Raw genomic sequence first — 27,121 nt, 5'->3', positions numbered from 1 at the left:
ATTTTCTTCCAAATATTGCTTATTTTAAAGGCCAAGATATATACTATTGGGAATTCATTCATTTAAAGGATGCTTATTGAGCCAAGCCCTGACTAGGTGCTAGGTAAAAAGTGAAAATCCAGATAGACATGTTTGCAGCAGTCTTGTGGCTTATGTTCTAGCAGGAAAGATAGATGGCATTTATCACATTTTACTGTAACTACCTGTCTTTGACAGAGAATGCACAGTATGCTATTGCTAGCTGTAGCTGCTATCATATGCTGAGTTTTTCTGGGAAACCAAGGAGAAAGAGAAAGTATATATAACAGTGGTGAGGAAGAAAGACAGAAAGCTTCCTGAAAGAAATGAGGACTGAGGAATGAGAAGGCCAAGAGGGGAGAGGAAAAGATTACTTGTGTGGCTAAAGATGGGATTGGAAATAGAAGTTTAACTTGAAGTTTGATGTAAAGAAATTTAATAACCTTGCTTACAGGAGAATAAAAGTACAACAATTTTCAAGAATTGAGAAAATGTTTATAACTTCACAAACTCTCATCTTTTCTGACTCCCTGTATCACTTTTTATCTCTATTACAAAATTTATCAATGAATCATATCTTGTAATAAATATCGTGCATTAGGTGTATGTTGATCATACACACTCTGTCTCTCTCCATGAAAATCTTATCTCTGCAATCAGATTGTAAGCATCTCAACAGAGTAGAGTCTTACGCCTTCCTTTATTTTCCCTATTGCTTGCCTAGTACAGTGTTTTGCAGAGTTTATTTTTAAATGTTTATCAACTGAATGATATATTTAAACACTCTGACAGAGGAACCACATTTTCTTTTGCCATTCTACAAACTTTGGAGAGCACATGATGGGATCTTAATCATCGTGTATTGGGTCCCAAATGTAATAGAACAAGGAACATTTATTTTGTATTTGTTTAATGTCACTTATTTTAATAATGTAGGAACATCAAGTAAAACTAGTGGGATGCAATGCGGCCAGTTAGTCACGTGTAGTTTTTTGTTGTTGTACAGTTTTGCTTGCTTTTCTATCACTCAGTTATTTCGCTTGTTCTCTTTCATGGGCTGATTAGCTATCAAGAGATTAGTATCTTTGTGGAAAAAGAGGAGTAGAAGGATACTACCCCAGTCCAAGATCATTTAATGGATGATAGACTATTCAAGGGCATGAACATTCATTCTTTCTGTATTCTCAAGGGAGCAAAGACTGGCTAAGACTTCGAGGGATTTTTCAAATCATTGTTAGCTATGTAACAACCAGAGCTATATTAAACTCACTTTAGAGTGAAAAGAATGACAATTTCAGTTTATTGCAAAAAGTGTTTCTTATAGTAAAACAATTCTACTTCATAGCTAAGTGATCTTTCTAAAACATCTGATAGTCACGTTGATTCTATGGGGAGAACTATACTGTGTAATTGAAAAGTTTGAAGTATTAAGTATGTTAAAAATATGTTCAAAGGAAAACATTTGGCTACTTTAAGACAGATTTTCTCAAAAAATCTAAGCTGCAGTTTGAAGCATAATAACCTGATGCTTGCTATTGTTTTCTATTATTAACAATTTTACTATCTATACTAATAGCATTAGTATTAATATACTATCCATCCATACTATTATTTACACTATGAAGTCCAGGAAGGTAGTTAAGCATACTTTTGCTAACCCAAAATTAAGGTATGCTCACAGGAAAGAGAAAAACTTGTATTTTAGATGAGTGTGCAGGTTATTTAATAGATTAAGAAAAAGCCAGAACCATTGTATTTCAAGCTACATATCTCCCTTTGAAGACCAACATATACCTAACAGCCTTTGTTTTCTCTGGTAAGGTGTAGTTTATCTTAAGAATATTTAAGGTTTTATTGTGCCATGTAGCAGATTGCTATTAATCTATATCAAATAAGAAAATTAATTATAAAATGTTCAAACTTACAGAAGTCAAATAAAATGTTCATTATGATCTTTTCTTTGATGCATGAATTTTTTGGAAGTCTTTTTTTTTTTTTAGTTTCTAAATACATGAGGATTTACACTGTCTGTTATTGTTGATTCCTCATTTGGTTAGGTTGGCAGCACAGATCGTGGTCTATATGATTGGTTCTTAGTATGTTTTGAGACTTCTTTTATAGAGTATTATTTTGGAAATACTCCATGAGTACCTGAAAAAATACCTATTATTTTGTCATATTTTCCCCCAAAGGTAGGCATGTCAGTGGTGATAAGCAAATATCTCTAAAAACTTTGTAATAGTAATTTTTAATGTTTGCTTTAGTATTATAGTGCATTTATAATAGAATTAGTATGGTAACTCTCTCTAAAGGTTTAAACTTTGCTGTCTCATTTTACTTTTTTTACCCCCAGGTTAACCAAATATTCTTTAGGCCATCATCATTTGTCAGTAAAATGGTGGATTGGGTGGAGAGGGGTATGAAGCCTACTTACACATGCATTTCTTTATGTACCACTTACCAGCCCCAAAAGTGTGAGCCAGACTTTGTTATTAACATATATTAAAAATCACATGGGAGGAGTTACAAATGTAGGTAAAATCCCAAATTTAGCACTGAAACTACCCTCTCCTAGATAAGCAACTTCCTATATGAATATATGGAATATTAATGTTGCATTTTGTATACACTCAGGGTTCTATCTTAATAAAAGACATTAAATTTAAATTTGTCAACTGATTTGTAACATAGGGTTAAAGATCTTCATTATAATAAATGGTGATTAATTTTGGGTCACAAAAGAAGCTTACTTTAAAATTTAAAAACATATTGAAATACACTTCTTCTATAAAATAATTGAACATCATTAGTAAGTAATGCACTGTTAGCAAAGTGGGTTCCTCCAAAGTATGATTCACAATTAGAAAAAAAAAAGAGAGAGAAAAAAAGCCATACCCATTACCCATTCTCCAAAATAAATGTATAAATATAGATAATTGTGAAGAACTAATAATTATTATGATTTTTTTGTTTTAGGTGCATTAGCAAAATTAAATTTTATTATCTAATTGATATGCTTGCTAAATACTGCGTAAAATCTTTTGAGGAGAAATACTTTATGTTCATGCTAGTAAAATATTTTTAGTATTTCTGTTTGCTATAATTTTTGTAAAGAAAAATGTTAACTTTTTTAGAGTTTATACACCCACATATCTTTTAGGCCATAGGTTATCCCTGAGGGTTTTGTGCCACTATCTGGTTCTTAGTTTCCTTTTCAAAATACTTGATAAGAGTATGTAAAAAGAAAATCTATAGTATGAGAAAGGAGTTCCATTCATATTTTTTTCTCCCTGGAATCCCCCAACCTCTGTCTCCCACCTAATCTGTTTAATTAGAACTCCTTGGCATCCTACTGCTGGAGGCAATTTCTGAAATCCTGGGTTAGGTTGCTCTTCAAACATTGAGTTTTGTCTTTAATCAATATAACCTTAAACTTGTGTTGACAACTATGATATTCCCATTATGAACAAATTATTTTACGTCTCCATTTTTTCCCACTTTTCTTAAGATGTTACCAAATGTATATATTTACAATATGACTTGAATTTATAGGAGTGTGCTGAAAAACAAGGCCAAATTGAACGAGTCATTAAGGAAAAAAAAGCAGTGGAAGAAGAACTAGAAAAGGTAAAAAGAAAAAGGAAATATAACTACCTAAAACCCAACTGCAAATAGGCAACATTACTGTCTGTTTCCATCATGCCATCTACTAGCAATTCCTTTATTTGTTAGTATTGTCCTGGTAAGTTTTTCTTTTCTTTTCTTTTTCCCTTTTTTTTTTTTTTTTTTTTTTTTTTTTTGCCATGGAGTCTCACTCTGTCACCGAGGCTGGAGTGCAGTGGCACGATATCGTCTCACTGCAGCCTCCACTTCCCAGGGTCAAGCAATTCTCCTGCCTCAGCCTCCCGAGTAGCTGGGACTATAGGCGCCTACCATCACGCCTGGCTAATTTTTTTGTATTTTTAGTAGAGATGGGATTTCACCATGTTAGCCAGGATGGTCTCTATCTCCTGACCTCATGATCCGCCCGCTTCAGCCTCCCACTTTCCTTAAATATATTTAGAGTCTGCAGTTAAATACTGATGTTGCCTGGATACAATTCTTTTCCAAGAGCGGCTATATTCTTTGAACTTTGTACTTAAAGATACAAATTTTGTGAAGTAGCTGTATTTCTTGCTTAAACCTCATCCTATGAAATTTCACTTTGTCTTTACTTTCTTTTTGATTTTTATATTAGCTCTTATGGTGCTTAGGCCATCTATAAATAAAACAAGTATATATAACCAGAAAATTATAGCATTGCTATGATTTTTACCTTTTAGAAGTACAGATTTTAACTTCACACTTAGGAAGAATATTTACCCCCGTGATATTTCAGAAAAACTATTGGGAGAAGTCCATAGTTTAAAATTCATTTATTTCATATACTTTTGTATTAGCAGTAATATCCTACTCTTTTAAAATACCTTGGGGAAAGAAAGGGAGACAAAATTTGATTGAGCACTTACTGTATTTTAGGTGCTGCATTAAGAACTTTCATGGAGGCCGGGTGCGGTGGCTCAAGCCTGTAATCCCAGCACTTTGGGAGGCCGAGATGGGTGGATCACGAGGTCAGGAGATCGAGACCATCCTGGCTAACACGGTGAAACCCCGTCTCTACTAAAAAATACAAAAAAAAAACTAGCCGGGCGAGGTGGCAGGCGCCTGTAGTCCCAGCCACTCAGGAGGCTGAGGCAGGAGAATGGCGTGGACCCGGGAGGCGGAGCTTGCAGTGAGCTGAGATCCGGCCACTGCACTCCAGCCTGGGCTACAGAGCGAGACTCCGTCTCAAAAAAAAAAGAACTTTCATGGAGAGGTTAAGTAACTTACCCAATGTTAAAACGTGGTAAATGGTAGAGTCAGAGTTTGATTTTCAAAGAAGAGCTATGTAGCATAAAAATTATGGTCTATATCTATTATCAACATGAAAAAAATTATGACATCAGTAAAAGTAATACACAAAGCAAAACATAATGTACAGTTCCATTTGTGAAAAAAAAATACATGTGTTCAAAGTAGGACTTATGATTACCACTCTCCTGCAAGGTAGGTCCCTTCTGAGTTTCCATCTGCATATCAGTTCCCATTTAGATTGCCACCTGTTATATATACATCAGGGTTTGGGATGAATGTTTTAACATCATATGGCAAAGGTTAAGGAAAAGGCTTTTGGAGAAATGTAAAACTTACAAGGCAAAAGACAACAGGTAAAGGGAAAGCACAGCACCTTATTCTCCCACTGTTCCACAGACCAGTGTGCTCAGGTCAAAGAACTGCTGGGTCTGCAGCATAGTTCTGTATTCCAGTAGCAGAATGTTGACTTGCTGATACGCCATGTTTTTATAGAGAGTGACAAAGCAGTCCTGTCAGTGGGGAAGACACAGGTTACTTGGTCAGGCAGTCTAGATTTTGAGGATAGCTGTGTGCAGGATTTTCCTCAACATGTGAACTGCTTAGCACCTGAAGACCTTGGATCCCTTAGGATGTTACAGACCCTGTGCTGTAAGAGGGAGCCCCATTGCATGGAAAGCTGAGCTTGGGTACAACCACCACTGCTGAGGAAGGGGAAGCCCCATCCAAGCTAGATCATTGTCCAGGTAACCCAGAGTGAGATTCTAGAGTCACTTTCAGAGAGTTCTAGTTATTGGACCATGGTATGTATCTTTATTTTTGAATATTGGAATAGAGGATTGTACTGAACGGTATTCATCAAAGAATCACCAGTGGTTATCTCTAAGTTGCCATTGATTTTTACTTCAGCTGCTTTACATTTTTGTATTATTGCATAGTTTACCATGAGCATGAATAATTCCAAAAAAATAAACTCTATTTTTTAAGAGACAAGGTCTTGCTCTGTTGCCCAGACTGGAGTACAGTGGACATGATCATGGCTCACTGCAGCCTTGATCTCCTGGACTCAAGGATCCTCCTACCTGAGCCTCCCTAATAGCTGGGACTACAGGTGTGAGCCACCATGCCCGGCTAATTTTTTAATACTTTTTTTAGATGACGGGGTCTTGCTATATTGCCCAGGCTAGTCTCAAAACAATTATTATTTTATATATCAGTTTTTAGCATTTTATTTTGTAAATGTGAGAGAACCAGATTTAATTATTGATATGTTTCATATGTTACGGTCGGAACAAATGAATACATGATCATGGCTTTTTGTTTCTTCCGTTGATTTCTGTTTCTAAACTGTTTATTAAGACAGTTTCTTCTGTAATATTATATACATAATAAGCCTCTTCTGCAGATTTACCGTGAAGGCAGAGGAAATGAAAGTGATTACAGAAAACTGGAAGAAATGCACCAAAGATTCCTGGTTTCAGAGCGTTCAAAAGATGATCTTCAGATAAGGCTGACGAGAGCAGAAAATAGAATAAAACAACTTGAAATTGAGTAAGTTTTTCTTTTGGATTTTCTGTGATAACATCTTCAGAATTAACACGATTTTTGACAGATTCTCTACCTTTCTTTTTTTTTTTTTTTTTTGGTAGGACTTACAATATATCTTATGTTGAAAAAAAAAATTTAGGACCAAATATAATTTTATTCAAGATTATTTCTGAAAATGAATTTCTGCAGGAAGAAAAGGTTTAACAGTAGCATACCATTTTCTTTTAAATGTATCCTTTCTGGCAATTAAATAGGATGTTTTTAATACTGTTGTCTTTGTACTAATTGTGAAGCTATTATAGTATCTTGCTTATATTCTTTTATACTACCTATATTTAGTGTATTTCTTGTTATAGTGAATATTCTATAATGATCCATCTTGTATATTTTATTGTCTATAAAAGTGATAAAGTCATAATTTGACATATCCATTCTGAGTATTTTTCTACCTCCCCACCCCGATGGTATTACCTAATATAGCAAAATTTTCTTATTTGAATTTCCTGAAATCTCAATCTCTGTATGTGTTCAAAATATATTTTTTAAATAAATACTAATACCTAAGTTACTTAATAAAGTTTTTTTCAAAAAGAGATCCTGCAAATTTGTTTAATAAATATATGTGTAATTTTCAATAACCTATTCAGATAATCTGCTCATATGGTTACTTCCAGATCAAACCTGCAGGAGGAACTGGTTTATTCCAGCATAAATCTTCTTGTATGTACTAAGAGAAGTATCACACATGAAGGCTTTTCCCAATACCATGTATTCACAGGGCTTCTCTCCAATGTGTATACCCATATATCTCTTAAAGGAGGAGTATTGAATGAAAGCATTCCTGCATTTGTTTTAATTCACATGGTCTCTCTGCATTATGAGTATTTTGTGTGTGTGTAGTAAAAGGAGATATCAATGTCTTCTTTATGTTCCTTATATTCATAAAGTTACTCTCCAAGGTGAACTCTCACATATTTCCTAAAGGGTGTAAACATAGAATAAGGTGCAAGGACTGGGTAAAAGACCCTCCCATGTTCCTTACTTTCAAAAAGCTTCTTTCCAGGATAAATTTTGAAAGTTGAGTGAAGGATAAGGATTAGCCCATCTTCTTTAGATTTACAGGGCTTCTTTCCAATGTGAGTTCTTTTCCTTCATTAAGGAAATGAGAAATGACTAAAGACTCCTATGCATTCTTTTTATAAGCAGAGTTCTCCTCAGTATGAATTCTTACACTTTCATCAAGACATGAGGAATTAATGAAGGCTTTCCCACATTCTCCACATCCAAAGAGTTTTTCTCCTAAGTTTTCATATGTGCTTTAAGATGTATTTGATGAATTTTTCTTAGTCATTCATTTAAAGGGTTTCTCTTGAGTGTGAGTGCTCCTGTCCATTTCTAATTTCAGGAATGCTTGGAGTGCTGTAGTCTTGCATCTCCTTTAATCTCTGGGAATCCCCTTTTCTGTATTTTTTTGTTGTTGTTGCAAATAATTTGTTTTAAAAACTAGTTCTTAGTAATGTAGAGTTTCCTCCACTGCATGCCTATGTATTGATGCTGTTTACTCTGTCTCATGTAGTTCCTAAAAACTAGTAATTAGACCCAGAGGCTTGATCTGGTCTAGCTTTCTTTTTTTGTTGTTGTTTTTGGAAGAATTCTTCATAGATGATGATATTGTGGACTTCTATTAGGATGCTCACAATGTGTGGTTGTTTCTGGTCTCAGCTACTTTCTGGTGTTATCATCCTTTTATTATCATTGCCTAGATATGTCACTTTATTAGGAACTTTATCAACCAAGGTTTAGACAGAAAAAAGACTATGAGTATTGTGGGAATAAAGGATTTAATGTAGGAAACAGAATTTGCAAGAATGTGAGAGTTGCTGAGGAAGCAAAGATCTAGAAAGACAGAGGTAGAGATCAAAGAAAATCAATCACTAACTGTTTTCACCCAAAGCACTGGCAGATATGGGCAGGTCAGAATGCCAAAATAGGACCATAAAGGAGTGGTTCATGGTGATAAAACTGCCACCATGTGAAAGTTGCTTCTTTACTTTAAGAATTTTTCTGCTTGCAAAATACTTTTAACTAGTAGTTTTCTTAAGCTTTCACAATATTAGTAGCATTTCTATACAATTCCCTGTGAAACCTATTAACCGGGGAATATTCACAGGGCTTATCTGTTATTGAAAAGATGGAAGTTTTAAAAGATAGGAATAAAAATTAGCAGTATATTGACTGAAGCAACATTAATGTATAGAGGTTGTCTCACCCGGTGATCAGTGATCCATTGTTGAGAAAGTTCAGGAAATATAATCCATTTAACCTATGATAAAACGAGAAGTTTACAGAACTAGAAGTTTATGAAAACTTTCTAAGACATATAATGGGAAAATATAAAAGTAGATTTTATAATTTAGTAATATAGTCAGCTATTGTGTTAGTCTATAGAGTTTATTGATTAAGTAAAGGAATGTTGGTTATTATCTGCCTCATCCTTTTTTTGTTCCTTCAGTTCATTCCCTTGAAGTTCTCCATACACAGTGATTCTTAATGTTAGTACAAATTTGAAAGAAGTCTCACATTGATTTTCTAGATAAGTGATAACAGTTCAGTTCATCTGTTCTTAGTTAAGATTTGAATATATTTAAGTTGAATGTATTTGCCTGGTATAACATAACATTTTGAAACCACATAGTTTCAGTCTAAAGTGGAAAGAAATGGCTCAGAATAAAGCAAACAAAAGTCCATGTGATAAAATGTAGACAGATTTTTATCTTCTACATAGATTATTAAGTTTAAGGATTCTTTTCATTTCATTTTTTAATCAGCTCCTCAGAAGAGATATCACGTTACCAAGAAATGATTCAGAAAATTCAAAATGTGTTGGAGTCTGAGAGAGAGAACTGTGGGCTTGTCAGTGAACAAAGGCTAAAACTTCAGCAAGAAAATAAACAGTTACGGAAAGAGACTGAGAGTTTAAGGAAGATTGCCCTGGAGGCTCAAAAAAAAGCCAAATTAAAGGTATTTTCAAGACTAGAGTTAAATGTGTACTTATGAAAATCAAAGTATGGAGAATATTTAGAGATACCTAGCAAAATATCTTTAAGAGCCCCCCCTTTTTTTCTTTTTTTTGGTGCCTTCTCATCAAATAGCACTAAGTCATAATTCAGAGTGTTAACCAATCATTTCTGTGTTGTAGAACTTGGCAGGCATACTTGAAAATGATTGCCTTTGCTACACACAAAAAAATTCTTTTCTAACCATGAAATATACTGTTATTCCTGCCAAAGCAATTTAAGCACCACTAGCAAAACCATAGATTAGGTAACTTTACAGACTGCCTTCCTCTCTTCTCTCCATATAGTAGCCTTTGAAAAGTTGAACTTCTCTAAAACTAACTGTATAGAGGATGTTACAGCAGCAGGCTCTGAGAACCATTCACAGCTAGTCTGAAAATTCCGTGGCAGGAAGAAGGCAAGAGGCAAAAATGTCATCTAAAACAAATTCCCTTTCTTCTCTCTCTTATTTCCTTGTCCTTTGATGCTTATATGGTTTAGTAATAGGAAGATGATCCTCCTTTTAAGGGACTTTCAAGAAACACAAATATCTTCATCAACATCTTGCTTACCTTTCCCCATGTCATGAGACTTTTATAAAAAGTGGCACTGACTTTTTATGATAAATATCTGCATCTTCCAATTTCATAGTAAGAATATGAAGAGGTCATGTCATTATTTTATTTTGGTTTTTATTGCTGGAAGAACTCCTAAGAAGTCATATTCCAACCTAATTCATGTCAACATATATTTTTTGAATGCCTCCTATTGCAGGTATGAAATACCCTAGTTATTTGTAAAACCTTGAACTCTGAAATGAAAAAGAGAGTCTTATTTACAGAGAAGTTTTTACTTTGAGCTTTACACTGTGGGAGTTCTTTGAAGAACAGGGAGAGGAACCATACCACCAGATATCAAGACTTGATAAAAAGCTAAAATAATTTAGACAATGTGTTATCAATATAAGAATAATCAATTTGATCAATGGCAAAAAATTGAGTCTAGAAACAAACTCATTTATCATAATCACTTGATTTATAACAAAGGCACCATTGCAGTTCAGTGAGGGGGAAACTGGCTTCACAAATGGTGCTAGATCAGTCAGATCCACATTTTAAAAATAAAACTTAACTCCTATATCACAGCATATATGCAAATTAGTTGGAGCTGCCTTGTAGACCTAAATGTAAAATGTGAAGTGATAGTTTCTAGGAGAAAATCTTCTTGCCTTTGGGTTGGAAAATATTTCTTAAACAGAGCACAAAAAACACTAATCATAGTGAAAAATCCAAGCTGAATTGGATTTCACTAAAAATTAAGATTTTTTAGTCACCAAAAGACACCATTAAGAAAGGGGAAGGTACGAGAAAGTATTTGTAGTGCATGTAACCAAAAAGAGAGCTCATATCCAAAATATAAAAACTCTTACCAATTAATAAGAAAAATATTAATAAGGAAAAAACAGCTAATAGTTAATAAGGAAAAAATAGATATTCCATTTCCAGAAAAGGGCAAAAGACATAAGTAGGCACTTCATAAAATAGCATATAGGCAAATATGTTCAACTTCACTATTTTTCAGGGGAATTTAAATTAAAACTATAAGATAACAGTACACACCACCAGAATGGCTAAAATTAAAAAAACTAAAAATATCAAATATTTGTAAGAATATAAAGCAACTAGAACCTTGATAGATACTGCTGGGAATGTAGCAGTATCTTTTGAAGCCGGACATACATACATCCCGATATGGTTTGACTGTCTTCCTACCCAAATCTCATCTTGTAGTTCCATAATCCCCACGTGTCATGGGGGGACCCAGAATCATGGGGGCAGGTTTTCCCATGCTTTTATCATGATAGTGAATAAGTCTCGCAAGATCTGATGGGTTTTTGTTGGTGTTTTTTTGTTTTGTTTTGTTTTTGTTTGTTTGTTTTCAGATGGAGTCTTGCTCTGTCTTTCCCAGGCTACAGTGCAGTGGCGCGATCTCAGCTCACTGCAGCATCCGCCTCCCAGGTTCAAGTGACTCCTGTCTCAGCCTCCCAAGTAACTAGGACTATAGCTGTGTGCCACCACAACTGGCTAATTTTGTATTTTTAGCAGAGTTGGGGTTTCACCATGTTGGCCAGGCTGGTCTCAAACTCCTGATCTCAGGTGATCCACCTGCGTCAGCCTCCCAAAGTGCTGGGATTAGAGGCAAGAGCCAATGTGCCCAGCTCTTAAGAGCAGTTCCCCTGTAAATGCCCTCTTGCCTGCTGCCACATAAGACATACCTTTGGTCCTCCTTCACCTTCTGCCACAATTGTGAGAACTGTGAGTCCAGTAAACCTCTTTTTCTTTATAAATTACCCAGTCTCAGGTATTTCTTCATAGCAGTATGAAAATGGACTAATATACATCTTATGCCAAATAATCCTGGCTACATACCCAACAGAGTGCTTACATTCATCAAAACATGTGGACAAGAATATTTGTAGAGGCTAAAAACAATGATTTCATTAACATGAAATTGTATGAATAAATTGTGATATATTCATATAATGGAATAGAAGCAACAGTGAAAAATAATGAACTATATAAGCAATAGTGGATGAGTCTCATAGACATGGAGACGAGCAAAGAAGCCAAACATACAAAAGCTTATATTTTATTTCACTATATGGTAGTGAAGAATAAGCATAATTATCTGTGAGGATACTATCAGAATAGCTACCTTTTAAATGGATGAGTACTGATTAGAAGGACACATGAGGGAACCTCCTGGGGTATCTAAATCTATTTGATGACTTCAGTATGTCAGTAAATGTGTAAAAACTGAGCTGATCTTTTAAGACGTACACAGTTCATTAGAAGAAAGAAACAGATAAATCTTCGCAGAGGAAAGTAGGCAAGAATAGCAAGAGTATACATGAAACCAGAGTGCCTATGAGTTTGATAGTTGGACAATTATGGAAGCTGGGTGATGGGCATACAGGAAGTGTAACATTCTATTTTGTGTATGCTCAAAAGTTATCATACTAAAACATTTCTATGATTTTTAAAAAGTGTACTTTGGTGAAAAAAATGTATCTTCATCTCATTATAAACTGTATATGATAAATTTCATATGCATTATGTTAATATGTTAATGATTCCATAAAACATTAGCAGGAAATGTAGATGAATATTTAACTGAAAGAGAACTTTCTAAGCAAAAAAAGGGAAGAAATTGCAAATGAAAATATTGATAAATTTAAATATGTTTTTAAATATTTAAAACCATTTTTAAATGTTCCAAAAAGAAATCACTGGGAGGTAGTTTTAACAAATGTGACAGAAAGCTCTAAGACCATACCTCAGGAGCTTTTAAAAATACAAGATAAAAATATTTGTAACCGAATAAAAAATCATGTGAGAGATTAACAGAATCTACAAACTAAGAAAAAAAACCAGTAGGCAATAAGCAGTTTAAACTCACCATTAATTAATTGCTAAGTATCTCTGAGTGAATGTGCAGCTAAAAGTATTAAATGGTACATATTTACTTTAGAGTCTAAAATTCAGTCATAAGAAAATAATTAAAATATTTCACAAGTTCATTGCAGCATTATTTATACTAAATTAGAAACAACCTAAGTATCTAGAAGTGAATAATTATGTTACATCTATATATAGTAAAATATGGAAAATACAAAACATTAAAAAGACAAATATAAAGTCCCTCTACTCCCAAAACTCAGATAATACTTCTAACTTCTACATAATTGCTTTTATTTATGAATTTTAAAATTGTTACTTTAGTGTATAACGGATTACTACCTGTGTGTGTACACATATATATTTTTGATATATAGTGTATATGTTTTTAATAAGGTACTGTATTGTCATTAAAAACTATATTTCCAAATAATTTATCATGCATTTATATTGATTCACCCTATGATTAAAATATATATACACACACACACATATACAGGTAGTAATCCTTTACATACTATAATAACAATTTTAGAATTCATATATAAAAATAATTATGTAAAAGAAGTGATTGTCTGAGTTTTGAGATAGAGACACCTTATATTTGTCTTTTTAATGCTTTATATCTTCCATAGTTTTATAATATATATTTGTTTTGTTTTCTTTTTTTAATCATGGGTGGGGATGCAATCAATGAATTTTCCCTATCTAGTACTCCACTTGATCTGTCTTTAACATTTCACTTCAATGCTTTGTTATTTTCCATAATTTTACAATATATATTTGTTTTCTTTTTTTTATAATGAGTGGGGATGGAATCAATGAATTTTTCCTATCTAGGACGCCACTTGATCCTTCTTTAACATTTCAGGATAGTAACTGATGGTATGGAGAACAAAAGAGTGATAGAAAGTTTATCTACCCCACATATCTCACCAAATCTGTGTCTAGCTTAAGAGAATAGCCATTGATAAAGAGCCAAACCTCTTAACTAACTAGCTATAATTCTATTTTAGGGAGGAAGAAGGCTCTCAGATAAATTGCTTTGTAACTGATTCTTTCTTTGACAAAATAGGAACCTGGTGCGCCTACACCTTGCTGTTTTTCTCCCCATTGCAAAAGAGTATGATCTTCAGTAGATCAACTGAAAGAAGCCAAAAAGATAAAGACAAATTGGGAGAAATTGGGAGGTCAGTAGGCCACAAACCTTAACAATTTATCATATGAAGTTTTCATTTGATCTTAATGCCACTGCATTGATTTCAGCCCTAGCTTTCGCCTTTTCTAACTACTCCTTTTGCCAAGACTCTCCATTTATGGTCTAAATTCCCCCCTCATAACCATCTAAAATTAAGAAATGGAGTTGTTTCCAGCAATTCAGTAATCTACTTGTGTGGATATTTCTCTGCAAAGGAAGGAAGAAAGAAGAGAGACCATAAAACCCTTTTTCCCATCCAACTTTCTGAATTTTATCATTAATAGAATTTTTGTAATAGGAGATAGTTGTTGGGGCCCTTAGCCTGTCAGCATTACCACAGACCTGTCCAATTTACTTAGCAATTTGAATTGTATCTACTAAAGGCTATGGGGCTTGTTAAAGACTGAATTTTGACACCAAAAAGCCACCATTCAATCTGCAAATATGTTTTGACAACCGTACTATGTTCCAGGTGCTAAATGTGCAATGGTAAACTAAACAGATATGGTACCCATCCTTAAAAGCTTATAATTTGCATGTAGGTGGGCAAACTTTAAATATATAATTATAAACTGAATGAGTTCCAAAAGTTGAAATAGGTAAGCAGAAAAAGATTATTTCAGGCAAAAGAAACAGCATGTGAAAAGAACCAAAGAATAAAAAGGCATTTTAGTGGAAATAAAAGAAAGGGAAGGGAATAGTGTGGCACAACACAAGCTTGTAAAAGTAAGCAGGGAACAGGTTATCATGAAGGATCTTAAAACAAAGCTTGTGAAATGATAAACAGATTATCCAAGTGAGAGTGGGAGTTAACTAGGCAGCCAAATTACAAAACTGTACAGATGCATTGATCAATTTTGTATGCGTATATGGTTTTTTGTTGTTGTTGTTGTTTGTTTGTTTGAGAAGCTCTGTCACCCAGTCTAGAGTGTGATGGCCCGATCTTGGCTCACTGCAACCATCGCCTCCCAGGTTCAAGCTATTCTTCTGCCTCACCCTCCTAAGTAGCTGGGATTACAGGCACCTGCCACCTCACCTGGCTAATTTTTGTATTTTTAGTAGAAATGGAGTTTCATTCACCCCGTTAGCCAGGCTGGTTTCAAACTCCTGACCTCCAGTGATCTGCCTGCCTCAGCTTCCCAAAGTGCTGGGATTACAGACATGAGCCACCATGCCTGGCCCATAGATCAGTTTTTAACACGTGTTCGTGAGAGAGAGAGACAGACACTCATGGGGGCTGTACTTTTTGTTTTCCACCTGAGATGTTAGACTAACATGATTTCTCCAGAGGAGGTGAAGATTAAGGCAGGGAAGGAGAAAAGGCAGGCAATCTAAATTTGCAGAATCTAATAATTCAAACATTATTAAGATAGCAGCAGGGGTCAAGGGGCCTCAGTAGGTTTGCACAGCAGTAATACAACCCAAAACTAACACATCCAATATTGTTTTTCCAGTGTCTGGATTTATAAAGTCTTACATTTCTGCATGTGTACTATTTGAGAAAGCAAACTGTAGAGTTTTAGGAAGCATGTTGCATTTAGCAGGGGTGGCAAGGACAGGATGTTTGCAGTTTGCTTCAGTGAGCCAAGAATTTTGTTGTTGTTGGGCCTTGTTTTGTGTTTTTTGACATGGTGAAGTTGAGTCTCGTTCTTTTTTGAGTTTGAGAGTAACCGTGTTTAATGAATTACTAGAAGTCTAGCCAGCTGTGGCCATTTTTAAAGCAATTAAAGTATCACAAGATAGTTGTTCTTTATAATACTTCTTTAGTATAGCAAAATATAGATGGCCTGAGAGTACAATAAGGAAGTCAGATCACCTTGCTTCCTTTTTCCACAAGTGTTTTTCATCTGAACCACAAAATGTAGAAAAATGTTTCAGTAACTTTTTTCTCAATTTCCCCAAACATGGTACTTAGGTAGTTATATTCTAGACACATATGAAAGAAGGCAAGTCATTATATACATTGGATGCCTTAAAGCATTAGGGCTTAATTCTCTTCCTGAACCCCAGTAGAGAAGGCTTCTAGGGTATCCAAAGAGCATTTACTTATAAGTTCATTCTGCAATTAAAGTGCTTTTACTATAATGACATAAATTCTTAGAAGTGTACTGAAGACAGTTTCGTAAGAGATTTTCAAAATCATTATTTATATTGTCTCTTTCTCCTGAAAAATAATTCGTTCATTAATCATTCACTAATACTACAGCTGAAGTGGTAAAGAAATTCCTGTGTATAATTATCTTTGAATTTACAAAGCCCTTTGAAAGAATTTCAAGTCTAGTATGTAAATCAAAAGTGGTTTGAGTAAATACCTAACTCAGATACCAACAGCATCAACACTTTCCTTGGATTCTGGCAACAAAAATCAGAGTAAATAGAGAGAGAAGCGTTACGTTGTAATAGATAGTAGACTTTTCTTTTACTGGCATGTTAAGGTGTTAGGGAAAGTGTTGCAAAAAACATAGTTAATCATAATTCTAGTTTTACTGACATAACATTGTAAGTTTTCATTTATGTTGAAGACCAATTGTAAACTTGATTTCTTTTTTTTTTTTTTTTTTTTTTTTTTAGACAGAGTCACTCTGTCACCCAGGAAGCTGAAGTGCAGTGGTGCGATCTCAGCTCACTGCAACCCTCACCTCCCGGGTTCAAGCGATTCACCTGCTTCAGCCTCCTGAGTAGCTGGGATTACAGGCACACACTCCACACCTGGCTAATTTTTGTATTTTTAGTAGAGAAGGGGTTTCACTATGTTGTTCAGGCTGGTCTCAAAACTCCTGACCTCGTGATCTGCCTGCCTTGGCCTCCCAAAGTGCTGGGATTACAGGCGTGAGCCACCGCATCTGACCAAACTTGATTTCTTACATAGTTTTCTCATCCAAACATTTCTGTCCCTCTGACAATACAATGAGTGATTCCTTTTGTATATATCATTGAGCAGTGTAGCACCTATAAGAAAAGAAAATATGTTTTCATTTTGTTTTTTAGATCAGTACAATGGAACATGAATTTTCAGTAAAGGAACGTGGGTTTGAAGTTCAATTGAGAGAGATGGAAGACAGTAATAGAAATTCCATTGTTGAACTGAGGCATCTCCTAGAGACTCAACAGAAGGCAGCCAATAGGTGGAAAGAAGAAACGAAGAAACTTACTGAAAGTGCAGAAATTAGAATCAATAATCTAAAGTAAGTCTACTGTTAGTTGTTTGACATGTTTTACAGAAGAAATTCTTTAACCTGTAATTTAATGTCCTTGCCATAATCTTTTTTAAAAAAAATGTATAATTCTGAACCTTATCTTTTTATTCAGTAAATATTTATGAAACTACTGTAAAAATATTATGTCATAAACCAAAGCAAATATTATATTTTTTACAAATTTCATGCATGTTTCATAAAATGTAGTAGTTTTTGTTGGATATATTAGTTTAGATAGTTGCAACAAAATCTGTTTCGCCTGCAAAACCTGAAATAATTTGTTCTCTGGCCCTTGAGAAAAAGTTATCTGACCCTTCCTCAGAAAAAACTTGAGATTTTTGTGCTGAATGAGATGGGAAGCTCAAGAGCTTCAACATGGGAATGAGATCAGAGAGGTTCGAGCAAAGTGATGTGATCAGACTTAAATGTTCAACAGATGATTGTGATCACTGTATGATCTGTATCACTGTATGATTTACTATAGTAAACCTTAAACTACTCTAAAAAATAAAGTCTATTAAAAAAAAGAATAGACTGTAAAGAGGCAACGGTAAGAGAAGGAAGAAAGAAACTAGTACTATGATAGTCCACGTATAAAATAGTGGTGGCTTAAACTCGGTTATAAAGGGTTGGTGATAATCACAGGAAGTTTGCTTTGGGCTGTTAAGTATGAGCTGCCCAAAAGATATTTAAGTCAAGATATCAACTAGTCAATTATGTATATAAGTTGATATTCAGGGGAGAGATTACAATAAGAGCTATAAACTTATGAATGACTAACATACACATGATTTTTAAAGTCATGGAATGAGAACATGTTGAAAAAGAGGATAGAGAGATGGAAACTGTGAGGACTGAGTTTCAAAATGTAAAGTTTAGGGAAATTATTCCACTGAGAGAGACTGAGAAAGCGTATCCAGAGAAATAGAAATAAAGACAAAATAGTAAAAATAAAAAATAAAAATTCAGAAAATGAATAAGCAATAATGGGTGATATTTATTGATTTTTTTTAAATATTCCTTAAAAAAACTAGGAATATAATTTCCTTAATTTTCTAAAACCATCTATTCTATAGCAAACATTGTTCTCAGTGGCAAAAAATAATGTCAATAACATTCTTTTGAAGACTGAGAAGATGTCAGAGAAGTTCACTATTACCATTTCTATTGATCTTTGTACTGGAGTCCTAATCAGTGCACTAAGGCAAGAAAAAGAAATAAAAGGTTGACAAAATGGAAAGGAAGACAACATGGTTAAATATGTAAAACGTCCAAAATAATTGATAGACAAACTATTAAGTGAATATAGAAAAACCATTTGTAATCTACATACCAGTAACAAACATTTCAAAAATAAAACTTTAAAAGTAATTTATAATTACATCAAAAAACATCAAATACCTAGCAACAAATCTAACAAACGATATGTAAGACTTTTGTTTGAAAACTATATATAATATTAAGAGTAATTAAAGTCTAAATAAAGGCAGAGACCATGTTTATTAATTAGAATGTTAAATATTATAATTATGTTCATTCTCCCCCACCAATGTACCTATAGATTCAGTGTAATCCCAGTTAGAATCCTAGCACATGGAGCAATATCTGAAGTATATTAAGGTTAAAAAAAGGTAATGTAACAGTAGGTATAGTATTCTACTCATTAAGAGTAAGGAGTGTGTGTGCCTGTGTGTGGGTTTGTGCACATATGTGTATATAAACAACATATGTACACACACACACATACACACATTTGTGTTTTTAAAAATGAAGAGGTGGGCCAAAAAATAATTCAAAGGTAATCTCTGAGAGGAGAGAGGGGGACAGAATGAAGGATAGACTTCTTTGAATGAACCTTGTTTTGTAGATTTATAAGCTTAATTTTGGAACTATATAAATGTTTATATAATTATTTTTCAAATTAAATCAAAATTTGAAAAGCAATACCTAAAAATCAAAAGTAAAATTAAACAAATTAACTTAATTATATAGGAAGTTGATGGCTTAACTACATAGATGAATTATTTCAAGTGATATTAAACATAATAATTAGACTGTGTGGGATAAAGCCTAAGGATTAAAGGAAATGCAAGAAATCATAAACTGTTTTTAGTAGTCATATTGTTAGAAATAATATTCATGGTGGTGTTCTGAAACTTATAATTATAGGATAAGGCAGCTGAATTATTATAAAAGTCTTTAAGAACCAAATTTTTCATCATAAAAGAGAAGAAACTTAAAAGAAATTGAATAAACTTGTAGTTCTAAATTGGAATTGAAAATATGAGTTTATGAACTCAAGTTGTATTTTACTCTTTAAAAACGTGTATTCCCTAGTTCAATCTTTTCAGTAAACGGTGAAAACAAGACCAGTATTCTTAAAAGGTCTTAAAAGAAACTAAAGACTAGGCACAGTGGCTCACGCCTGTAATCCCAGCACTTTGGGAGGCCAAGGCGGGCAGATCACGAGGTCAGGAGATCGAGACCATCCTGGCTAACATGGTGAAACCCTGTCTTTACTAAAAATATGAAAAATTTTTAGTAAAGACAGGGCCGGGCATGGTAGCGGGTGCCTGTAGTCCCAGCTACTGGGGAGGCTGAGGCAGGAGAATGGCGTGAACCCGGGAGGCGGAGCTCGCAGCGAGCCTAGATCGCCCCACTGTACTCCAGCCTGGGTGACAAAGCAAGACTGTCTCAAAAAAAAAAAAAAAAAAAAAGAAACTAAAAGGTCTCCTAAAAGAGACTAGGACTCTTTGGAAAAATTATTGATTACAGATTTGGGACAGGACAGTACAAGATAAGCCGAGAAAATACTTTTTCATCACAAAAAGCAAAGAGAAGGTATCAAGATTACTGGGGTCACATCAAAATGGCCCATGGACCAACTTAAGTCCCCAGCCCATGTGGGGACTATCTGCATATCAAAAAGAATATATGCAATAAATTGAAACATATCAAACATATTTTTTAAATTCGTGACTTCAAAATGGTTTTAAGTAAAGAAAAAAAGTCTTTGGTCACCTTTGGAAGATGCTGTAGAATCAACTCATTCTAAAAGAAAAAATATGAATAAAAGGAAAAATCAAGTGTTTCTTCTACCTTTCCTTTATTCACTGTATGTTAACAAATGGCATTTGGTCTTTTGTGCCATAATAGACCTAGTGTGAAGCCTCCAACTTTGTTTTTCTTTCTCAAGATTGGTCTGACTGGGGTCATTTGTGGTTTCATACAAATTTTAGGATCATCTTTTCCATTTCTGTGAAAAATGTCATTGGAATTTTGATAGGCATTGCATTGAATCTGTAGATCACTTTGAATAGTATCAACATTTTGACAATATTAATTTCTTCAGTTCATGAATACAAGATATCTTTCCAATTATTTGTGCCTTCTTAAATTTCTTTGATCAAATTTTGGTAGTTTTCAATATGGAGATTTTTCCCTTCTTGGTTGAATTTATTCGTAGGTATTTTATTGTTTTAGTAGCTATTGTAAATGGAATTGTTTTCTTGATTTCTTTTTCAAATAGATTGCTGTTAGTGTATAAAAATGCCACTGATACTTTGTGTGTTGATTTTGTAACCTGCAATTTAACTGCATTTGTTTATTCTAGCAGTTTTTTGATGAGGCCTTCAGGGTTTTGTATATGTAAGATCATTTCATCTGTAAACAGGGGCAATTTAACTTCTTCCTTTCCAATTTGATGCCTTTTTTTGGTCTTGCCTAATTTCTCTGGGTAGGACTTTCAGTACCATATGGAATAGAAGTGGCAAAAATGGGCATCCTTGTCATGTTCTTGACCTTCAGAGGAAATAATTTCAATTTTTCACCGTTAAGTATGATGCTAGCTGTGGATTTTTCATAAATACCCTTTATTGTGTTGAGGTAGTTCCCTATATTGGGTAGGAAATTGTTTTTTTAGAAAAATCAAACAATGACCTCAAAAATTATAGATATTTTAGATTTTAACTTGTTTTATACATGTATATTTTAACATATAAGGTTAAATATATTTAACCAATAAATACTTTAATTCATGCCATGAATATCTTACAAATTCAATTTTTATTACCAAATCTTATTTTAAATGTTCTGTGGTTTATACTTATTAAAAACCTATAATGCAGGTACTCTAGAAAGGAAATTTTCAGTTTTGTTTTTAATTACAGACAAATCTATTGTCATGAATTATTTCTCCTCAAAAGCATAAACTGAGGCAGAGATCTGGCATGGGCACAAAAGGTCGGTGTTCCGGCATATGGCAAATACTAAAGATTAAAGTAGAGATGAGAAAGAAAAGGACTTGAATCAATTTAGAGGAAGATGGACAACAAATGTATCAGTGACATGAAAGCCCTGTGTCCTTTCCACAGAGAAGTTTGGTATCCTCATGACTTGGCAGCTGTCTTCCCTCAGAGCAAATAATTCAAGAGAAAGCATGAACCAGATGGGCTATAATTGTTTTTTAAAAAAGGATAGAAATATAATAGATTTTATGAATAAGCATAATTATCTGGCTTGAGAGTTGAAGGTAAGAAATAAACTACAGAAGAAAAGATTCAAAGCTCAGCAGTGAATCACAATTTTGTAAGAATATATTTACTGGAACATAAATTTGTAACCAAAAATTAATCATAAATGGAATTTTTAATGATTTCTGATTAAAATTCTGTAGGCCAGGTGCAGTGGCTCATGCCTGTAATCCCAGCACTTTGGGAGGCCAAGGCGGGCTGATCACGATGTCAGGAGATCGACCCTCCTGGCCAACACAGTGAAACCTGTCCCTACTAAAAATACAAAAAAATTAGCTGAGTGTGGTGGCCTGTAGTCCCAGCTACTGGGGAGGCAGAGGCGGGAGAATGGCGTGAACCTGGGAGGCGGAGCTTGCAGTGAGCTGAGATGGCGCTACTGCGCTCTAGCCTGGGCGACAGAGCGAGACTCCCTCTCAAAAATAAAATTAAAATAAAATAAAATCTGTGATAGCGAATGTTTATATGATGAAATATATCTGCATTTGTTGACTTTTAAGAGGCAATAAATCTTGACAATAAAAGATCGTTGAATGCTGAAATCTAAGAAAGATCACAAAAGGCAGTTCCTTTTTAGTCATATTGTGGAATTACTATTCCCACAGAGATTATTCTGATGTAACCTTCACTGCTCAGTAATTTTATTATAGCTTTATTGCTGAATTACTAATCTCTTTTTTCTGAAGTTCTCAATTTTACCCATTTGAGAAAAAAAATTTCTGACCCCCCAAAAATCTGCTGCCTGGTTTCTGTTTCTCTCTCTCTCTCCCCACCACTCAGTCCTGCCTTCCCTTATTGGCTTTTAGATGCCTATGACTGTATTTAAAGTGAAAATAATTTCTCTTTCTCGTTTCCTCTTCTTCCCTACATTTTATTACCAAGCTTATTTTATCCAGATGTTTGAATAATTTTTCTTTTACTTTCTATTTTTATGTACTCACGTACAAGCTTCAAAGAAACAAGCCCTTCTGATCTTATCAAATTCTTTTTTTAAAGATATTCATTCTTATGCTATTAATTATCTGTTGAATTCTTCACTGCACCCTCCTGCAGCTCTACATCTTACCTGGTATTTGCCCTCATGTTGTAACTGTCAGTAGATCGTTTACCATATGTCTTGTTATTATCTTAATTTCTACATTTCAAAACTCAATTTATATTACATTTTCCAAATTGATTTCTTCTTTAACAATCTTTCTTCATTGATACCACTATTTCCCTAATTCCTGAATATAAAACCTTATAGCCATCTTTGACTCATTCTTTGTATTTATCTTCTTTCAGTAACCAAGTCCTATTGATTCTTCTTTTGAAATGCCTTCTATCTTTTCATTCCCACTTCTATGACTCTAGAACTGCATTAGTTACCTATTTCTATGTAACAAATTACCCCAGCATTTAGTTCTTAAGAAAAACATTTATTATTTTATAATTTAATGAGTCAAAAATTTACTCATGAAGTAATTGGAAGTAGCTTATCTGGGTGAATCTGTCACAAGGTCTTTCATGAAGTATCAATCAAAATGTCATCTGAAGACTTAATGGGAGTGGAGGATCTGCTTCCAAGATTACTTACACCTCTGTAGATGGAAGGCCTAGGTTCCTGTTTATGGCCGGACACCTCACTTCCTAGCCATGTGACCTTTCCACAGAGAAGTTTGTTATCCTCATGACTTGGCGGCTGTCTTCCCTCAGAGCAAATAATTCAAGAGAAATCAAGAAGGCGTAATGCTTTTTGTGACCTAGTCTCCTAAGTCACATTTTTCTATTCATTAGAAGTGAGTTGCTAAATCCAGACCATATTAACAGTAAGGGGTTTTAGGGCCTACCTTCTGAAGACATGAATCTCCAAGAATTTCTGGACATATTTTATAACCACCATAAGACCAAATCTGCATATTTTACTTGTGTAAATATTTGCTTATATTGTCCTCTCAACTCATCTTTGCATGTAACTTCCTTGATCTTGAACTCCTCAACCTCTAAAACAATGAGAAATATATTTCTTTTTTTAACCATCCAGTTTATGGTATTTTGTTATAACACCATGAATAGACAAAGACAACAACACAGGATAGGTGAAAGTCAACTTCTGTTTTTCCCATGTTATAGTCATTCAATCCTGAAACATTTAATGACAAGACTCTCCTTTCCTTGCTATTATACTTTGCACCACCCCTTTTGTCATAATTTGTGTTCATATATGTGTGAATCTGTTTCTGACATCTCTTTTATGTTCTGTTGGTTTGTTTGCTTATCCTTGTGTCAATACCACACTGTCTTATTTATTACCTTGTAAGACACTTTTGAAAACAACTACAAGATTTGAAAAGCAACCTGATACCTAATTATGGTCATTTCTTACCTTGTTCTTTTTTGTAAAAATATCTTACCTATTCTTGGTTCTGGGCATTTCTGTATTCATATTAGAATTGTATGTCAAGTTCCTTAAATAAATTTGATGGAATTTTAATTTGAATTCTATCTTTATAAATAAATTTAGAACAAGCAACATAATTAAAATTTTTATAATATTAAGTCTTTCAATCTATGTACGTGACGTATCTCTCTATTTGTTTAGGTCTTCTAAAATGTCTCAGTAAAGTTAATTTCCTTGTAGAAATCTTACACCTTTGTCAAATTTATTTTAATTTCATTTTCTCATTGTTGCTTATACACAGAAATGTGAAAGCTTTTTGTTGCTGACGATACTTTCTTTACCCAGTGACCTTACTTAGGACAAAAGCTGGAGAATCTTTTGCATTTTAACCATATAGTCTATCAATATAACAGTTTTATCTCTTCAAATAACTATACGTTTTGTTTCTCTTTCTTGATTATTGCACTAGCTAAGACTTCCAGTGCAATACACAGAGTAGGGATAGTCAGGATTCTTATTCTTGTTCCCAATCTTAAAAGGAAAGCTTTCAATTTTCATCATTTCATGTATTTTCTGTGTTTGGTGATAACCTCTATCACATTCAGGGAGTTTCATTTTGTTATTACTTTATTAAGAGCTTTTATCACAAATACTAATTTTTTTTTCCGAGACAGAGTTTTGCTCTTGTTGCCCAGGCTGGAGTGCAGTGGCACGATCTCAGCTCACTGCAACCTCCACCTCCCAGGTTCAAGTGATTTTCCTGCCTCGGCCTCCCAAGTAGCTGGGATTACAGCCATGCACCAGCACGCCTGGCTAGTTTTTGTATTTTTAGTAGAGGCGGGGTTTCACCACGTTAGTCAGGCTGGTCTCAAACTCCTGACCACAGGTGATCCACCTGCCTCGGCCTCCCAAAGTGCTGGGAGCCAGAATGCTAGGCCTACAAATATTAAATTTTATAAAAGCTTTTGCTGCATTGTTTGCAGTGATTATTTGAATTTGTTCTATGTAATCTGTTAATGGGATAAATTTTATGGATTGATTTTGCTAATGTACCAAATTTTCATTCCTGTGACAAAACCAACATGATTGTAATGCATTCTCCTTATATATGTATTTCTGGATTTGGTTTGTTAGAGTTTTATTTAATATATGTTTGTCTATGTTCATGAGAGAGATTGACCTGAAATCCTTTCTTGAACTCTCAAGTTATATCAAAGTTATGTTAGCTTCAAAAACAAATTGAAGAGTAGCCCTTCTTTTTTTGTAATCTTGTATATTTTATGGAGTTTTGAAAGTGTTTATTCCTTGAATATTTGATAGAATTCTCCAGTGAAATCTCTTGGCCTGGAATTTTGTTGTTGTTGCTGTTGGGTTTTTGTAGGAGTATTTTTTTATTGTTGATTCAATCAAAATGTATTTAACAGTGATATAATTCTTCAGATTTTATATTTCTTCATTGACATGGTTTTGGTACATTATATTTTTATAGAAATACATCCATTTCTTCTAAATTTTTAATATTTTTGGATATGTTTTCCATATTATTGTCCATTTAATGTCTGCAGCATCTGTAATACCTCCTTTTGCATTCCTGATATTATTATACCTTGTCTCTTTTTTCTTTATCACTCTTACCAGAGTTTCTCAATTGTTTTACTCTTTATAAATAACCTTTGATTTTTAATCTTTTCTATTTTGTGTTTATTACCTAATTTTATTACTTTCTGCGCTTTGTTAACCCTTTCCTTTCTTTCATGTTGCTGTTCTTTTTTCTGACTTCTTGAAATAGAAGTATGACTCAAATTTTCACCTTCTCTTTTTTCCGAATGCATGCATTCTTCAGTGTTGTAAATTTTTCCCTATGTCTTGACATAACTTTAGTATACGTTTTGATATATGTCGTGCTATTATTTAGTTCAAATTATTTTCCTTTTTTTTTTTTTTTCTGAGACAGGGTCTCACTCTTTCACACAGGCTGAAATGCAGTGGCACAATCTCTGCTCACTGCAACCTCTGCCTCCCAGGTTCAAGCAATTTTCCTGCCTCAACCTCCCAAGTAGCTAGGACCACAGATGCCCACCACCACGAATGGCTATTTTTTGTGTTTTTTGTAGAGACAGGGTTTCATTATGTTGCCCGGTCTGGTCTTGAACTCCTGGACTCAAGCAACTGATCCTCCTGCCTTGGCCTCCCAAAATGCTGAGATTATAGGAGTAAGCCACTGCACCTGGCCTCAAATTATTTACTAATATTTATTATCTTTTTTAATCTACATATTATATATAAGTACATTTTCATATAAATTCTAAAGCTCTTAAACATATCCAGTCATTTTAGTTATTTTTTTCTTAATTGTTTCTATGTTTCATAGATTTAGAAACAGTAGATAGCTCAGTTTCAGGCCATTTCATTCATTGATACTTAGTGTAATTCAAAATATACTGGGATTTGTTTTTATTGTATTTAGTACTTTCTATTTCTGACATCTTTGCTTTATTCTTTTTTTTCTTTCTCATCTTTTTAATTCATTTGGTTTTTTTTTAATCATTCTACTTTTTTCCCCAATATTTGGAAATTAATTACTCATATTATTTTGGTGACTACCCTACCTGTTATACCACATATACTTAGGAAGTCTGAAGTTAATCTTAAAAGCTTTTATTCTCCTCCCAGAAAACTCAAGAACCTTGAAACATATTAGCACCATTAATTTCTCTTACCCAGCTTATATATTATTGTTGACAGGTTAATTACTATTTAGTAAAAAATATATTACTGTAATGAACTATATATGAACAATAATAAATGTAAAACAAAATAATAAATATATATGAACAGTAATATATT

At 33.9% G+C, this 27,121-nt stretch overlaps 1 protein-coding gene across 5 annotated transcripts in view; it reads left to right on the top strand.

The window, feature by feature from the left end:
* Nucleotides 1-27,121, top strand: part of SCLT1 (sodium channel and clathrin linker 1) — a 224,997-nt gene that overhangs the window by 150,615 nt on the left and 47,261 nt on the right. For 4 of the 5 annotated variants that reach the window (XM_037991956.2, XM_073017630.1, XM_037991963.2 and 1 more), the window contains 4 exons: nucleotides 3,571-3,645; nucleotides 6,314-6,459; nucleotides 9,285-9,477; nucleotides 17,157-17,353. In XM_037991956.2, the coding sequence (XP_037847884.1) occupies nucleotides 3,571-3,645; nucleotides 6,314-6,459; nucleotides 9,285-9,477; nucleotides 17,157-17,353 (611 nt within the window). Of the gene's footprint in view, nucleotides 1-3,570; nucleotides 3,646-6,313; nucleotides 6,460-9,284; nucleotides 9,478-17,156; nucleotides 17,354-27,121 lie in introns of those variants that run through there. The other variant, XM_073017631.1, reaches the window with a different exon arrangement.

The sequence above is a fragment of the Chlorocebus sabaeus genome, chromosome 7 (genome assembly GCF_047675955.1).
Source record: "Chlorocebus sabaeus isolate Y175 chromosome 7, mChlSab1.0.hap1, whole genome shotgun sequence".
NCBI lineage: Eukaryota > Metazoa > Chordata > Mammalia > Primates > Cercopithecidae > Chlorocebus > Chlorocebus sabaeus.
Note: the sequence above shows the minus strand (reverse complement) of the source record. Positions and strands in the feature narration are given on the sequence as shown.